Source organism: Ischnura elegans, chromosome 12 (assembly GCF_921293095.1).
Source record: "Ischnura elegans chromosome 12, ioIscEleg1.1, whole genome shotgun sequence".
Classification (NCBI taxonomy): domain Eukaryota; kingdom Metazoa; phylum Arthropoda; class Insecta; order Odonata; family Coenagrionidae; genus Ischnura; species Ischnura elegans.
Window position 1 is genome coordinate 42,856,018 of NC_060257.1, and position 18,373 is coordinate 42,874,390.

The window sequence follows — 18,373 nt, forward strand, 5'->3', positions numbered from 1 at the left end:
GTAATCGAAATGCTCGATTGTGTTTCGCTCTCATTGTGATTTATGTCAGATACTTAAGGTGTGTTTACGCCAGGTTGACGCGTAACACATTTACCGTCAAAATTGCTACGTGTTAACTCCTAAAATTGCGACAATGCACGGTTACAATTCGGGGAGGCTATTCGAGCATTTTTCACGCTTTCTATTTGCATGGGTCAAGGGATCGTGTAAGAACAGCTGATTAAGAGGTTGAAATGATTCATCTGCATTTCTCATCGCCGATGGAAATTTTTTAATGATTTCAACTTCGTTGAAGAATTTTACCCATTCTGTTAATGGTTTTAAGAGCACATACTTGCTAAAGCTGTAATACTTACGGTACCATGTGAAGAAAAGCCGTGGTTATGTATGACAGCCCCCAGTCCTTCAACCTACAGTGTTTCCATCACCGAAATCAACGATTCAGAGGTTAGAGTGATGCAACAGGATAGATAGGAACAGTTAGAAAAACCTTAAAGCTATCTCAGATTTAATATTTTATTGTATTAAATAATAGCACCTCCACAACTACACATGAGAAACGCTAGCAGTATTGGTAGTTTCTTCATCCAAAACACATCAGACAACGTGGACTGAATAAGGATGCGTAAAAGTTATACTCCACTATTGAGCAAAATCAGCAGTCTCTAGACATTATATAGGATTTCATAACACTTTTTCCTCCCTGACAACTTTGCAACGCATTCTTCTCAACATTTATGAGCTCTTTACGACCTGTTCATCACAATTCGTAATTTGTTTGGCCAGCCTCCTTCATCTTCTCTAGCTGGATTCTGCGTGCCAATTCACGAGCCTGGGCTTTCTTTTCATTCAAACGATCTAATGCAGTCAGAGGTCTCCACCTTTTTCCTTCATCATGCCTCTCAACGCCCTGACTCCAAACACCTAAACAAGCATTCTCTTTCTCAGTTGGAGGAGAGCTCATCGCCACACGAAATCTTTTGCAGGATACATGAGCACAATAACCTCGCATCATCAGAAAAGGGATCTCTTTTCTGCGTTGCTTATTGAAATGGTAACCCTGGAACTGGATCACGCACGAACCATTGATGGTGGAAAACTTCTTACTGATCAAAGCAGTCCACTTTCGACTCAATTTAAGTTCCTTTTGAAAAATTCCACGCCACTCAGTATAACTTAGGAAAAAATCCCCTTCTTTCTTCCATGTATAGTCTTCCTCTTTCTTTTCCACAGGGTTTACAGAGTGGGATTCCTGTTCCCTTTCGCCTTCAGAATGATTCGAATCATTAATAGAATCATCTCCGTACTCAGCCATACGTTCAATTTCACACACTGGTACCTCGACCTCCATGGCAACAACTTCAGGCAACGCTCCTGAGGTACATTGAGATGAGGATACGGTAAAGTCACATTTACCAGATGAAACGTTTTTATTGCGGCGAGAATCATGAGAATCTTCCACCTTCTCTTGCGATACTACCTCTGTGACGCCAGAGTCTTTCGTTGAACAGGCTGAACCACTCAGAATCTCCGACCTCTTGACCAATTTTAGTCCCATCATTTCAAGGAAATACCGTAACCTAGCTTCTTTCTTGCGCTCGATATTCGTGTCGTACTTAAGGATCCTGACAATGTCCTGTCCTCTGCTTACCCAGTAGGCATGAACGGCTCTGCAACTATCATCATCATCAGCTCCAAGAAACACCCCTGCTGCTTCCTTAAATATTGGATGCGCAGCTCCTTTCATGTCTATACTGCGAGCACTTACATCCCTCCCAAGGAGGAAGTCGGTGAATGTTTCAGGAGAAACGTAGAATTTCTTTCCGGCCATGCTAGAACAAGGGGGCATTTGAAATTAGGCATGCTGCATGGCGACTCGTCAACAGTTATCCATCTTTCACAGGAAATGAATATTAACTCTACGAATGTACACTTCATCATTATTTATTGATTACCTGAATAATAATTCAAAGTCAACGGCAATTAAACATTTCAGTAATCACTGGCGCAGGTCCACGGAAGCCCTTCATTCAACCACAGTCAACAATAACACCGTAAAATTAGCTCAAATATTGTATCCCATGATGTTACCGTAAGCCCAGTATATAAAAGAACAACCAACATAACAATTTGGATGGACCGTCGACGGCTGTACTTGACTGTACAATATTAACCGTAATATAATTTTTTATGCATTCTACATTCTTTTACCAACTTCTTGTAAAATTAATTCTCATATTAGTACACAATAGCAAAATTAGCGTCACATAACAGGGCAGTAATAATTGGTTCAATATTTTGGGTTGGTATGACGAATATCATAGGTGTTAAAATTATTGCCTATATGTAGGAGTTGTTTTTGAAGGCGCTAAATTTAAACGAATGAACATATATTTTTTTCCCCATGTCATTATGTTTTCAAAGTTGTTCTGGTTGTTTATTTATTTATTTATTTATTTCAACGGGTAGCACCAAATTTGAACTGATGAAGAAAGTAACGACAACTAGAACAAAGGACAAAAATTAAATGCATGACAAATAATTATTACAAAAATATTTATACAATAATCAAATGCTTCCAAGCAAATGTGAACCTATTTCTGCATACATCCCAACTTTTCTTCTGAATAAATCTGGAGATTCATTGAAGAAATTAAAGTGCGTAGCAGCAGCACTACCTGTTCTGAGAAGTCAGGAGAGCCCACTGTGATAGGCGTAGTATGTAAAAAAGAACCATTGGCGAAAGATGGACATTGATGGAAGACCCCTTGGCACTGGCAAGTCAATACCGCCCAGGAGCACTGGACTGTTGATAAGGCCACTCACCATTCTGAACAGTTGTAGTAATATCTCATTTCAAATTTAAGAGCACTAGTCTAACTTCAGAAAGAAAAATAATGTAAGCTACTTTTAAGCCTAATATGTTTCAGCATCTCATCAAAAACTGCACTCAATTTGAATATTTTTTCTTGATATTATTCTCTTTTCTAAAGGCCTGTTTACGCGGTACATTAACATGTACGGGTTAATGTCTAAATGTATGAACGCCAAAATGCACCGTGTAACCACCAAACTTGTGCGAATGCATGCACAGAAAATAGAACCTGTTCTAATTTGGTTCATGCATTCGTATATGTTCCGTTCCGGTCCACAATAATCATTCACGCAAACGTACATTAACTCATACGTGTTAATGCATCGTGTAAACAGGTCTTAAGGATAACTGAGAGAATTCCATAATTTCTGATACAGTAGATTCCTTTTAATGGGTCCACCGGTTATTTGGGGCAGCCGCTTAATTTGGGCAGATCTTGAAAAACAAAACACGAAAGAGGAATACCCCAGAGTATTCTCCGCATAATTGGGACAGCATGCCGCTTTATTGGGCCATGAGTCGGCGACATAGATTCTATACTCGCGACGAAATTCAAATTTTTTGTTTTCAGAGTACTATTTTTTTATATTTTCCTCCTTTGATTTACTCTTATTTTTCACAAATGCTCTTATTCTTACCCTATTTTGAAATCTCTGGTTTTTATATTATCCGCAAGAGGATAGGACTTTTCTTTTATAGAACTAGTGAAAGACATTCATTCAGCGTCGCCCGAGGCTGTGGAAAATTTTTTAGCTAAATTGTTTTAATTCTTTAAAATGATAATAAATTAACTAAACTCCCTGATTTATTAATCAAATTAATAGATTAATGAACTTATGTTGCATTATAAATATTCTTTAGTCTTCTTTATACCATTTCAAAGTTTTTTATGCCCATATATACAGGATGGTTCGCCTAATTGGGGCAAAGTGCACAACTCCCGATGTGTCCCAATTAACCGGAATCTACTGTATTTAAAAAATTGGAGTAGCTGCGACTCCTCACAATGATAATATGGTGGTTTCCCCTTGTCTTCCGCACCACATTACTAAAGCTCAATCAAGGGCGCAGCTAGGAATTGAGGCTAGGGGGGGTTTTAGGTACAACTAATACTATTTTATTTTATTCTCAAACCACTGGATACAGCTCTTATTGGCCATTTTACACCGGGGTGTTCAACAAATGTGACAAGTAAACGTACACAAACGACCATGCCCTGGACCGGGGAAACCTACCCAGGCGGGACTCGAACCCGCGACCTCTTGTTTGGCAGGCGAGAACGTTACCCCGCCGCCACCGAGGCCGGCAAAGGGAGTGTGGGGTGTGGAATAGGGAGGGTTACTAGGGAGTTAGGGGTGTGGAATACCCACCAGGGGAAGCGGGAGTTGTGGGGGGCCCTCCCCCAGAAAAATTTAAAATAAATGGTTCAAAATGGTAAGTTTTACGGCCTTCTGAGGGATATTTTTATTATCCTTACATTATTCTATAAGTAAAATTAGTCCAATTAAGTAAAATGGATTTAACTTTAAAAATTCTGTGAGCCCTGGGGGGGGTTTTATCGCCCAAAACCCCCCCTCGCTGCGCCACTGAGCTCAATGGCATACCCAGGGTCAAAACTATGAGGGAGCAAGCTATGGTCGCTCAAGTTGTAGCATTTTAGCGTGGAAAAGGTGAATGAAACCAACATTTAAAGAAAATTATGACAGCACTTTATTAGTTTTTAAAAATGATTGTTCGAAAAATAAATATTTTAGTTCCATGTCTTATACTAATACATAATTATTGTGTTAAAAGAATTTTATTTTGAAAAATTTCGTTTCAATCCATTCTTGATTTCCCTCAGTGGCGGATACAGAGAAAATTCAAGGGGGGGGCGCAAAAGACATCTTGAGTTACCTTTACTTTTATCGCAATAAAAAATAATCAAGTCACATGCAGAGCTTCAGAAATTTTAACTAAAGTGATTTAACACACATTCAAGACAATGCCATCTTATGATATAAAAAAGTTAAAATTATGGTTCTGCTATGTTTGGCAATACGGGTGGCCCCGCAAAGGGGGGGCGCGTGCCCCCTGCGCCCCCCATCTGTATCCGCCACTGATTTCCCTTGAAGACTTTTGCGATTTTTGCTTCTAAGGAGGGGAAGCTTCCCCCCACTGAGTATACTCATGCTACAGGCGTTAAATTAAATTTTCCCATTAATGTGAAATGGGCAGGAATTCCTGCAGTTAAGAAAGTGTCCCCGTATTGACCACTTTGGTACCCACCTTCACATACATGTAGAAGAGCAGCTGCACTCTCTCTTGTGTTACATATCGGATTCATAATGATAATTTTTCAAAAATTATATTTTTTTTTCTATCTGGCTTGCTTCGTATTTAATTTTTAGGGATGGCAGCTTCCACGCTGTTTTTTTTTACCATTGAAGCTACATAAAGCTCCTTTTATTTGTGTTGTTAAAAAATGTGTGCACATTTAAGTTTGGAGTAGTTCATTCATTCATTCTCAGGTCAATACCAATATCACTACGTAATGCGTGTTGTACAATATATCATTTAAAACTATAATTCCAAAAAATGAGATAGGAAAGATCCATTGTGGAAGACTGCAGTTTGTCAAGGTCGGTAAAAGCCTTTTACCGACCTTGCAGTTTGTGTCTGATAAGTGGTGCCACACGCTGTGGTGGGTAGAAAGAAAAACAAGAAAACACAGGAGGTTTTTGAGACATGCTTGGGGCCAAGGCTTCAGCCTGGGCAGTATTTCAAATCCAAGTATTTTAAAATACATATTTAAAATGCATTTGTAATTTGTATTTGGTATTTCAAATACACAACCTGAAAATATATTGTATTTTGTATTCCAAATACAGGTTTTTGGTATTTTCCCATTCTGAAATAAAAAAATACATTTGTAAAACAATTTTGCAGCAGATCTAATAACACTTCTGTGACACTATTCTTGAGCGACTATACTTCGTTTTCGTTAGAATCGTTTTCTTCATATTTGCAACTATCCACAACGTGCCATGGGAGGATATCATAATCTCCATACAAATGTATTCTAAAATGCAATTAATATACTATTTTTTAGTTTTTTTTGAATACCCAAGTCAAGGTTATTTTTTATTTTGCATTTCAAATATATTTGGAGCGGTATTTTGTATTTCAAATACTCCTCGGCCTGTATTTTGCCCAGTCCTACCTTGGGGCGAGTACTAAGTAGGGCAAGGATGTTGAAAGGGCGCTAAGAGGGATGAATCAATGGCGGATCCAGGATAGGAACGGGAGAGGCCATGTGGGGATTCTGGAAATATTACTCAAAATATAAATACAAGGAATTCAGTGAAAATGAATCCTCGGACATTCAGGTGAAAATATTTTGGTAATAAGCGCTTTCCACTTTTTCTTGCGATGCCTAGGTGCATAGATGGTTTCAGGGAAGTGAAATTAATTTAATTCAGCATAATAATAAGTGTGTCAGTATATTAATACGCATTATTTCAATATAAATACCTGACTCGTTTTGTTGCATAGCTTCAATGCTTGAAGCATAAATACTCTACACAGGATTCTCCACTCCCTTGGTTCCTGTGATTCCCACCGGTCGCATCAAATAGCGGCGCTGATGTAGCCAGCCCCGGTTGTTCCAAAGCGGCACGCCCACAAGAGGCACGCTACGCGGCGAATTTGAATCCACGTTTCGCAACGCAGTGCTGTGAAGGGCAAAATTTGCTGGCGGAGCGGGAGCTCTCGTGGCGTCGACGCAACGCGGAGCTGTGAAGGCACCCTAATATGGCCGCGAGAGGCACGCTTTGTGGCGAATTTGAATCCATGTCTCAATCGTTCATTGCTAAAAAATAAAGTTCGTGTCAACTGCCCACGAAAATATAACTATCACCGTGAGTTTAAGTAGTTTCCTGGTGGTGAAAATGTACGTAATCACAAAATCGGTACGCTAATTCACGTTGAGAGAAGGGAAGAATAAGTGGGTAAGGAAACGCTGTTAACTTTCCCTAGCCTGAATTAAGTTTGAGGGCCCATAGATATCAACCATGTCTTTAAACTTCCGGCACCTATGTTTTAGAGAATTAAAAATGATTCCTGCGCGGCTCATAAAGAAGAGCACTCGTTGACATCATTAGCAGACCACCTAGGCACACTTGGGGACGGGTCAGATCCGGTATTAGGACCATAGCAAGAATTTTTATCATACAGACTGTCCCAAGGGTCGTGTGTCATTTTTGACCTGTAATTTTACTAACTTTGCATGGAGCAATATTCATGAAAATTGTCACACTTATGGGGAAAGGTCCTAAGTTTTGTTGAGTGTCAGCAAAATTTTACAATTTTGACCTCACAAAGTAGGTCCAAACCAAAAATTTGAATTTGCCTTATGGGGTTTCAATGTTAAAAAAATCGAGATAGACAAAAGTGTGAATTTCATTGACCAATATGTCAATTCTTAGGTTTTCGGACACGAGAAAACCGAAAATAACACTTTTATTTACGAATATTCAACCGTTGACCCAGTAAGGTCACCGTCAAGGTCATAAGGGTGGCAAATGGAATAGCATACCAACAAAGGTGTCGATCCATGGGTTTTGTAGGGTGCCCAAGTCATTGTTATTGTCCAAATACCCGTATTATTCACTAATTGACCTCCGAGGGTCACCACGGGGGTCAAAGGTCATAGAGTTAAAAGTCGGGCAATCATAAAAACCAAGGGGTCAAACCATAGGTTTTGAAGGGTGCCAAAGTCGGTTAGGCTGTTCGTAGATCCGTATTGTTGATTTTTTGACATCCGAAGGTCACAATTGGGGTCAAAGGTCATAGAGTCAAACGTCGAGCCATCACGACGAACAACCTTTGGTTGGGGACATTAGTTTTCCTATTATTTAAAAACATACCTCTATGACCTCTGACCCCATTGTAACCCTCGCTGGTAATAAAAAGTCGACAATATGGATTTAAAAACAGCAAAACTGACTTGGGCACCCTTTAAAACACATTGTTACACTCTTTTGCTGTCATGGTGGGCCGATTTAACTCTATGACCCTTGACCCCCATTATGACCTTCGGAGGTCAAAATATCAACAATACGGATGTACGAACAGCCTAACCGACTTTGGCACCCTTCAAAACCTATGGTTTGACACCTTGGTTGTCATGATGGCTTGACGTTTGACTCTAAGACCTTTGACCCCAATTGTGACCTTCGGAGGTCAAAAAATCAACAATACGGATCTACGAACAGCCTAACCGACTTTGGCACCCTTCAAAACCTATGGTTTGACACCTTGGTTGTCATGATTGCTTGACGTTTGACTCTATGACCTTTGACCCCAATTGTGACCTTCGAAGGTCAAAAAATCAACAATACGGATCTACGAACACCCTAACCGACTTTGGCACCCTTCAAAACCTATGGTTTGACCCCTTGGTTTTTATGATTGCCCGACTTTTAACTCTATGACCTTTGACCCCCGTGGTGACCCTCGGAGGTCAATTAGTGAATAATACGGGTATTTGGACCATAACAATGACTTGGGCACCCTACAAAACCCATGGATCGACACCTTTGTTGGTATGCTATTCCTTTTGCCACCCTTATGACCTTGACGGTGACCTTACTGGGTCAACGGTTGAATATTCGTGAATAAAAGTGTTATTTTCGGTTTTCTCGTGTCCGAAAACCTAAGAATTTACATGTTGGTCAATAAAATTCACACTTTTGTCTATTTCGATTTTTTTAACATTGAAACCCCATAAGGCAAATTCAAATTTTTGGTTTGGACCTACTTTGTGAGGTCAAAATTGTAAAATTTTGCTTACACTCAACAAAACTTAGGACCTTTCCCCATAAGTGTGACATTTTTCATGAATATTGCTCCATGCAAAGCTACTAAAATTACTGGTCAAAAATGACACACGACCCTTGGGACAGTCTGTATGATAAAAATTCTTGCTATGGTCCTGTATCCCCAACCGCTTATTTTCCCTCAGCTCCCAATCGTAGCCGGAGCTGCATCCGGGCACAAAACACCGAGATTTACCCATGATATTTCGTAAATATCTTACTGGTGGAGAAATACTAAAAAAAAACACCAAAATCGGTGAAATTCTCGGCTCACAGAGGATGATAACAGCCGATCACTCATAAGCCGCCACTGACAACAAGCCAAATGAAGGGGATGGTAGTGTCGGTCGCGCCACTAGTGGCAAAAGTTGGAGTTTGAATTAATGCGCGGGACCCGTGTTCAAATTATGACTGCTACCGCCACCTAGTGGGGCCTCCTTAGTAATGTAAACTCTATGGCTTGAAGTACCGCCGGAACACTTCATAACGCATTACGGTCGTGTTATGTTAAAAAAGTCTACCTTGCTACCATCTACTGGACGATCTTGGAAATTGTCTTTGCCATTTTGGTGGATCCTGCACTGGACTGGTGTTGTGTAATTGTAAAATTTAGTAGAAATGGCTGCCAGAAGAATCACCAAATCTTCCATAAACTGGCAAGCAATGCTTGATAGAGTTCACCCTGAGCAGCAAAGCTATTTTGTGGCTTTCAAGGCGAAGGCTGACAACTATTTGAGGAGGTAATTGATTGCCACTTTAACTTTCGTTTTACTAGTAATATTCTTATTTATTTGTCCTTATCCTTGTATAATATCATTTAAAAGTAGCGTGAATGTTGTTATTGAGAGTTAAAATGTATTTAACTAGGGTGATGGCGAACCCTGCAGCCTTGCCGAAAATTGACTGGGCTCACTATAAGAAATCCGTGCCAGTTGCTGGAATGGTTGATACGTTTCAAAAGCAGTACGAATCAATACAGATTCCCTACCCTCCAGATACCATGACTGCTTCAGTCGAGGCTCAAGAGAAAGAAGTGGTGAGTTATGAAGAAATACTATTATTTATTTCGATTTAAACGTGTGAATATTTTCAATACTAATCCTGTTGAATTTTCAGATGGCAGAAGTTAAGAAATTTGTTGCGGAATCGAACACCAGAATTACTGAGTACCAGAAAGAATTGGACCACCTTAACTCACTCCTTCCCATTAATCAAATGACTATGGAAGATTATAAGGATGCATATCCTGAACTGGTATGTTTAATACAAATGTTCCTGCTCAGCTAGCGATGTAGACAGTCTGTATATCTGGGTGCATATTTTTTAGCATGTGTTAAAAATGTCTGTGGTAGTTTGGCCGAGTGCATTTTGATTCCTTTCGGTTATACATCGTTTGTGGTTTTTCCTCTTGACAACAAATACGTCTTGGATAGACTAGACCATGTGTCAACAAATTCATTAATTGCCTTATTAAACAGGGAAAAACAATCCAATAACACTAATGACTGGATAACGGTACTTTCCCTTTAGTTAAATTTGTTCTTAACCGCTTTTATAATTTACAAATCGACTTTTACAACCAATCTGATTTACGAACAAAAAAATTAAAGAACTCGTAGCACTTTTGCGAAGAAGTCCCAGGAGACAGCTGCAAAGCTGGGAACTGCGGAAAACAACAACGAGAAATATACTTGGACTTGGACTTTTGCGAAGAATTATTGTTCTGTAGAATTTGAGTAAAATTCAGTAGCAATTACCAGTGCCTATCTCTAAAATGGAATTACTACATTCCCTTTCAAACTTCGGCATTTTCAGCAGCTTTTGGAATAGATAGGAAGCAGTTTGGTCATGTGCATTTATCACTTCTTGAACAGAATAATTTCTTTTAAATCATGGAAACCCTTCATTGTGGAAGTTCAAGGTTGCTCTCAGTTAAATCAATTGAAGATTATTGAACCTATTGCTATGATAAAAGTAAAGGGAGCCTTTGAAAGTAATTTTATCAAATGTTACCACTACCCCTTAGAAATATCAGGAGTTCACAAAATTCATGTCATTGATTTCACTTTTACTTCAAAATTCACTTCATTTATATTAGACAAAGTAGGATTTAACATTGAGTCAGTGTACTATTTGAGAACTTTAAAAGTACAACCTACCCAAGAAATATTATTTCCCTTGTAGTAGTGTGAAATTAGTCGGAAATGTCTGGACAAGCCAGAGGATTCGAGATTGACATGAGTGGTCTCTTATTTTTCAGAATTTCCTAGTCTTAAAATGGCGATAACATTCACGTACAAAAATTAGATAACTTAAAAAATAACGGGGGCCCAATGCACCAAGGACCCAAAATTGGGTTTGTGGGGTATGAAAAATAGACTATTCTGATGAAAAGCATGAAATTGAAATCGTTTAGGGCAATACTATAATGTGGATGTATCTCCTTGCATAAATGAGATCAAGTTCCTTGCAATCTGATCCCCCTGCCAGAGCTCCACCTAGCACCACGCTGCTGCCCAAGTACAGCTTGTACTATTCACTTGTGCTGCTTGTTTCTTCCCAAGCAGATTCATTGTTCTTGGTGTAAAGATATACATGTAAATGTTGTTGAATGGTTCAATTTTTTCTCTACCTTCATAATTATTAAATTAAATCCTACCATGCCTCCAGTAAGCTGATTTTATGATTCCATTTTACTAATTCACGGGCATGGGTACATGTTTTTTTTAAGGTTGCAACCATATTTTTGCATGTGAATATAAACTTCATGTCGGTCATTATAACTTTTGGAAATTCTGAAGACAAGGGGTTGACATAATGGTCTCCCTGATTTTAAAATATGGAATCTTGCAAGCATCTTGAAAAGAAGCCAGTGGTAGTCTTTGTGCCTTTGAAGTTTCTTGAGAGGGGATTTGCGCTTCAATGTGAAGCCAGCAGAACCCTGTTTACCAGTGCTGAACATTTCTTATTCTGCCATATTGGTCAAAGTCTCTTTTTTTTCGTTTCCCTAAAGTATGGATGCTTAACAGGGTTCCCACTCAACCGTGAAAACCATAAAACCGTGAATAAGCCGTGAATTTTGTCTACCGTGAAAAAACCTGAAAATAGCCGTGAATTTCGTCATAAAACCTTAAAAATCTCTCAAACTTGATTGTAGAACAGCGATAGATGGGTTAAAAGAAAAAAAAAACGATATTTCAATCATGTCTCAAGGTCATTCACGTGCAGGCAATGTCCACGCATTTACCTGCACACGTGTATTCGAAAGCGCAACTATTAATTGGTCCGTGTGTGCCATGACAGCACATTGACCTTAAGCCTGCGATTGGAAGACGTTAATCCTGGCAAAAAATCAGGCACTTCTTCACTTCCCTGCCACCCTGCTCTCTTCATTTTCCCACTCACACTCTTTTGCCAGACATGAATTTTGCTCACGATAGCTGACGTCATGAGAGATAGCACTTTCATCGCTGCGTTTGCATTCAAGGCATCTGTTGCGTTTGTCACATTTTTAGTTAACGTGCGGCCGATGATTGTTACGTGATCAATATTTCTGCCTAAAATTCACTATCTACAAACCGTGAATTTGATGACATTTAGACCGTGAAAACCTGGAAAAAACCGTGAATTTTATAATGTTGTTAGTGTGGGAACCCTGCTTAATAAGTTGTCAATTTTGCTGTATCTGAGGCTTCCGGTATATTCCAATAGTATGTATGAGTGTTTGTTGGCATATTTATCATAAGAGCCTGGGTTTTTCTGCTTATTTCAAGGTGGAACAATGTAGGCACACAAACAGGCTGAAATCTCATTCCCTACAGCTTCTTGTGCGAACGGTAGGAGGAATAATTAATGCACTGTATTTTAAAAGTCACTTAATAGATCGTCACGCTCACGAATGCAAAGTTATTTACACCAAGGGTGAACTTGGCTGTGAGAAAATTATTTGAGTTTGGATTTGAACCTGGATCTCCCAATTGCGGGTCAGGTGTCTCTCAATCCAATATCCTCACTATCTCTTTTTTATTTTGAGACTCAATGGTGACATTTTATCGGCGGCAACAATCTTTACATCTCTTGGTTATATGCTCCAAGCGCCTTCTGAAAAACATGCGAGCATAAAAACCAGTGAATAAAGAATAGCTCTTGAAATGTTGCCATCAACAGACAACAGCACTTTTTGTGGTGAACTCAGTCTATGATTTGCCTTGGAATAACTAATGGCCTCTCCTAAAAACTAAATGTTTTGCATGTTCCTCTCAAATGAGCTAACAGTGGAATGGTCGATCTTCTATATTATTTCTACTGTATAGATACCTTTTTCTCAACTTATACGCAACCAAACTCCACAAATGTGGTACCAAAATGCACAGAATTTATCAGAGAACATGCGATGGCATATCTTACTTCCTAAATATTGCTATTGTTTCCTAAAATTGGTTTTTGAATAATTAAAAAAAAAAACAGTAAATATTCCTGACTTCCAATTTGTACGTAAGACCCTGCCTTTTTTTTTGTACATTTTAAAATTAGAAACGCGCCTATGCCTCTGTTGACCTGAATTGATAAGAGCGGGGGAAGCCCGCTGGTAGTGGTCGCATCACGCTCGTCTTGTTTTACTAATGAAAATTACTTTATTCTTATCAGGCTCTGGATGGAGAGAAGAGGCCAACCTTTTGGCCCCACACTCCTGAGGAGCAGCCAGGAATGGAGCAGAGGGGAGAAGGCAGTGCCCACTAGGAAGGAATTTAGCCTTTTTGTAGAACCAAAATGTAATAAGCTCATATTTGGCTTGTTTGGGCACTTAAGGTGGGAGCTGGTGATGTCAACTTGGGAAGTTCGTCCACTGGTCTCTTTTGTACTTTTAGTTTCCACAGATGAAAATTAATTACATGTAATTACACCCAGTTAAGAATTCAAACTGTGATGAGAAGGGCCTGTTGGGAAACTGAATCTTCTCAGCACTAATGTAGATATCTCATGATAGTCACATTAAATTGAAAGTGGAGCTTTGAGAAAGAATAATTTCATCAACTGAGGGTGATCGTGTTTTGAAGTTCTTAGTGTTCTTTGCTGTAAATAAATAACCTTGAGTATATATATTTTTGTTTTTTTATTACATCTATTGGTGTGGGTAAAATGTGTTCTTGCAGAATGATTGCAAGTGATGTCAGTTGAAAGATTTCTGTGATATTGGCTTCATGTTCTCTGAATGCTTGCAGGTACTTTTCATGCATGTTGTATTACACAGAAGCTAAATATCCTGTCAATTTCTTCAAGTCCGGTTTTATTTTTTAGTGAAACCATAGTCTTACTCATTCCACATTTGGAGATGAACTGGCATGTTACAGTCTGTCAGATATGGAATTTTAAAACCCTTGAAGAAAGGCAGGTACAAATTGGATATGTGCAATGGACATGAATTAACTGGTGGCCAATGCACCCCCAACTATATGAATAATATATTTCTGTTCATTTCGCTTTCATTTCTTGGTTTTGTCATTGAATTTGATGCATACAAGTATCTGTGTTTTCTCAACTGACATTTTCACTAAAAATTCATTCTTCCCTGAATGTCATATTGCTTAAGGACAGTATTATTTAAAACAACATATTTGGTGAGTAACATGTCACCAAATATCTTTTCAATCTTGAAACAATAATGGGCTACGTACCTGCATACATTTGGAGAGCAACTGTGAGATGTGTTCTTAAATTATTGACCACCATTACCTACTAGTTCTGATAACTTTTGCATTTCAGGGTTTGAATAAAAATTAATGCGACAAAATTTGGTGTGTACTATATTATGAATAACTCTGGATATCATTGAAATTCTTGAAGGCCACCTTTAGAAATTGGCAAACTTCCATTTTTGTAGAATTTTCCATGGTTGTAAGGTGTGCGTTTCTAGAATTTCCTAACTTCAGTGTGTCTAAGTACTTTCAACTCCTAGGCTTAGTATTTTTTCCTCCTTTTTCATCTCTCATTCACAAACGCCCATGGGCATCAATACAGTTGATATGGCCCAGTGATCAAATATCCAAGTGACAATTATGTATGTATCTTTTGTAGAACCAAGGACTTCATAAACACATTGAATAGTTTTTTTTTTGCTCTTCCCATGCTTATGAAGGTAAAATATTTTTGCTTTGGTGTGTTCCTTATTTGAGGTGAATGAGGGAGATTGCTTGAACAAATGGAGGGCAATCTTGGTAGTAATATTATCGCGAAAACCGTGTTAAAGGAGGGATACCTGTGCTATTATTCTATAGCCTATGGTGACCCCTGTTTCTAGATGATTCTGGGTGTGCTCTGTGTAAACGATATGGTTCATACCAGTGAGATAAGACATCGAAATGTCAGGAAATAAGGTCACTGTCAGGTAAAATCAGCAGAGTCGCATCAAAGAGATGAAAATCGGCTTTAACCCTTTCGAGACGTTGGAGTTCTCTCCTTTGTGTACTTGTGTGTACTAGTACTGTGCCCCAAGAGACACTTCCGTGCTCTCCGTAGGGAGCATTTTTGCAGGATATTCATTAATAAGTGTCTCTCGGATAATCACACACTCTCAGCACCAACCTTTTTCGACCCTTCCCAGCGGGGACTCCGAGGGTAGTTGGGCTCCCTCCGTTCGGGGTTTATATCCCTACCAGCGGCATTGGTTCGTGGTCAATCATACTTTGTTTTTATGAATTAGCTATATCGATGGCTAAGTTAAAACAATAAGTATCTCAAATCCGGCCGGTTTGACACAGGTATCTTAAACAAAGTGTAATAACATTTTAAAAATAAAATACATACAAGCAAAAAACAATTCTTTGTTTGCAAGTGAATGCCTCTTTTTCAGTTTTACAAACTTTTGGTATTTTATTTCAGTGTGCAAGTAAAAAGTTTTTTTGCTCTCCTGAAAAGTTGCTATTTTTGAGACATGTGTTGTTCGATTTTAGCCATCGATATGGATAGTTGTTGCTAAAATGTAAGTTGGAGACTTCAAATTGAATTCCTTGTTTTATTCTGAGAATTTTCAAATTATGAACGAAGCTCTACCGTCAATATTAACACATTTAATGCAGCAACAATTTCCATGTTGATGTTTATTCAGAAATTTTGATATCAGTTGATATGTATTGTAGATTTTCATTTAAAAATTGTAAACGCTGCTCAAAAGATAAATAATTCAATTCTTAGTATATATTTTTTGAGAAAGGAACAAATGTTTATTTTGCTAAATGACTGGATAAACAATTGTATGACCACGGTCCCTTACCGCTAAGGGGGTATTATGAGACGAGGGGCCCGGTTACCTGCTCCCGGATTTTGAAGGTAAAGCCTAAGCTCCGCTGTGTTGGGTCCCGAAACAAAGCCCACACGGAAAATAGATATCTATATTTTGTCTATTTTCATCTACGGATAGATGTATATCTAATAGATGCCTATAAGACATCTATTAGATGTGCAGGTGACAATGGCTGGTTTTGGATCCATCTCCGAAAGTGTGTTTTAAAACGCGATTCTTGAGCTATGGAAGCGATTTAACATTTGATTACGGGACATTTTTTTGGTCCCTTACTCGAGTGATTACGGACTTAAAAAATTTTGCGACGCGTAGAACCATGCCTGGCGACTATGCCAACTGTATCTATATTTTGTCTATTTTTATCTACGGGTAGATGTATATATAATAGTTGCCTATTAGACATCTCCCACACGGAAAATAGATATCTATATATTGTCTATTTTCATCTATGAATAGATGTATATCTAGTAGATGTCTATTAGACATCTATAAGATGTGCAGGTGACAAGGGGCGATTTTGGATACCTCTCCGAAAGTGCGTTTTAAAACGCGATTCATGAGCTATGGAAGCGATATAACATTTGATTTAGGGACAAATTTTTTTGTTCCTTACTGGAGTGATGGCGGACTTAAAAAATTTTGCGACGCGTAGAACGATGCGTGGCGACTATGCCAACTGTATCTACCTATATATTGTCTATTTTCATCTATGAATAGATGTATGATTCCATTGAATGGGCCTTAGTTTGGCTGTAATTAATTTATTTCCGAGTGTTATTTTAACAATTGTTATAATATTTCAAAAAAGCACAATTCCCTCAACAAGATCTGCTGGTGTAGTGGTGAGCGCGTTTGGCTACGGAGTGGGGAACACAAGTGCAATGCCATGTCGCGGTATTTTTTTTGTAGTTTTCATTTTGATCATACGGCGACAATTTTTTCATTAATGTTAATTGCATCAAGCATAGGCATGAGGAAAGTTTTTATAGATATAGATAAGTATAAAACAGATAATTAAATATCTAATAGACAACTACAGTAGACATCTAATAGACATCTACAGTAGATGTCTAATAGACATCTACCGTAGATATCTATTAGAACTGCTGCTATTTTGACAATAATATATCTAATAGATATCTATGATAGATGTCTATTAGATAACTATTTATCTATCTGTAGATATCTATTAGATATCTAATAGATGTTTATTTTCTGTGTGGGAGACATCGCACACTTGGGATCATCGTAAAAGGGGGAGAGCTAGGAAACTTACATATTCGCCATTCGTTCACCTGCAAAGGAAAATCTCTGACGAAAATTTGCTGCTTTCATTTTCTGGGTCAAGAAACATCCAGATGCATATTTTCGTCTTTAGTAGGGAAAAGGTTAACTTGCAGAAATTTGCTGTATTTGAGTAGCAAGATGTGTATTTTGTTGCTATCCTGGCTGACTGGGTAGGGGTAGCCCTGACTTGGCACTACTTGGCTTTATTTCTTTCACTAATATCAGGGGTTGACTGGCCAGGACAGGTGTGTGGTAATCCCCACCAGTTCCTCTGGCCTAACTTGTGGCTGCATGACATATCTTACACTGAATAGTAGAAATACTAGTTTTATGTATCTAACTTCACATTTTCTTGAATGACTACAGCTGCAAAATGAATGAAAACATTAAATTTGCTATTAAGTAGGGAGGAAGTTGGGTATGACCTGCCAGTGAGCCGTGCAGCAGCTAATGTTTTTAAACCACCAGCATCAGTGGTGTTATCGTGCTGGAATGCCATTCCAGCACTGGTTAACAAAAGACTTGATAGTCGAAATACACTTCTATCAATTTTGTTGCATCAAAATGTGTAATTGATACATTCATTAGAAAAAAATTCAGAAATAAAATTTAAATAATGACTTGTAATAAAAAAACAGTAATATTTCACTTCTAAAGAAATTTAAGTGTTAAATAAAAATTGGTGGGCCCAAACGACGGCTGTCCCATGTTCCTCCACTTCCCCTCTACCCACTTCCATTGGCAAAAAGCCCTCTAGTGCAGTGCCAACTCTGGGAAAGAAGATGAAACTATAAATGACTCACGGATGGGTCCTACAACAGTCTAAACATGGCAAGGGAGATTCAGCTCTGCAGTAAATGTGTCAAGGAAGTTAATGAATCAAGAAACCCATCGGTTATGCCAGGGTCTTTGGGTCAAGGGACTATGTGCCAGTGGCGTAGCCAGGGAGGGGTCCAGAAGTTCCAGGAGGGGTCCAGGAGTTCCCCCCCCCCCCAAAATATAAAAACAATTATTTTCGATGACTGCTAATTTTTGGGTTCTCCAGCCACATCT

General features: G+C 38.7%; 2 protein-coding genes across 2 annotated transcripts; one reads left to right on the forward strand and one right to left on the reverse strand.

Moving 5' to 3' along the window:
* Positions 1-502: 502 nt before the first annotated feature.
* LOC124168939 lies at positions 503-2,082 on the reverse strand. Its single transcript, XM_046547353.1, has 2 exons — positions 1,956-2,082; positions 503-1,832 (listed from the first exon to the last, which is right to left on the reverse strand). The coding sequence occupies exon 2, from the start codon at positions 1,829-1,831 to the stop codon at positions 761-763; it is 1,071 nt and encodes a 356-aa protein (XP_046403309.1). The 5' UTR covers position 1,832; positions 1,956-2,082; the 3' UTR covers positions 503-760.
* Positions 2,083-9,279: 7,197 nt separating this feature from the next.
* Positions 9,280-13,833, forward strand: LOC124169234 (ATP synthase subunit d, mitochondrial). Its single transcript, XM_046547777.1, has 4 exons — positions 9,280-9,473; positions 9,601-9,769; positions 9,850-9,987; positions 13,381-13,833. Exons 1-4 carry the CDS (start codon positions 9,352-9,354, stop codon positions 13,471-13,473), a joined length of 522 nt encoding a protein of 173 aa, XP_046403733.1. The 5' UTR covers positions 9,280-9,351; the 3' UTR covers positions 13,474-13,833.
* Positions 13,834-18,373: the final 4,540 nt, after the last annotated feature.

Coding starts and splice junctions, on each gene's coding strand:
- LOC124169234 (XM_046547777.1), top strand. CDS start 9,352: ATGGCTGCCAGAAGAATCACCAAATCTTCCATAAACTGGCAAGCAATG. Junction 9,770..9,849: donor AGGCTCAAGAGAAAGAAGTG/GTGAGTTATGAA, acceptor TTGAATTTTCAG/ATGGCAGAAGTTAAGAAATT. Junction 9,988..13,380: donor AGGATGCATATCCTGAACTG/GTATGTTTAATA, acceptor TATTCTTATCAG/GCTCTGGATGGAGAGAAGAG.
- LOC124168939 (XM_046547353.1), bottom strand. CDS start 1,831: ATGGCCGGAAAGAAATTCTACGTTTCTCCTGAAACATTCACCGACTTC.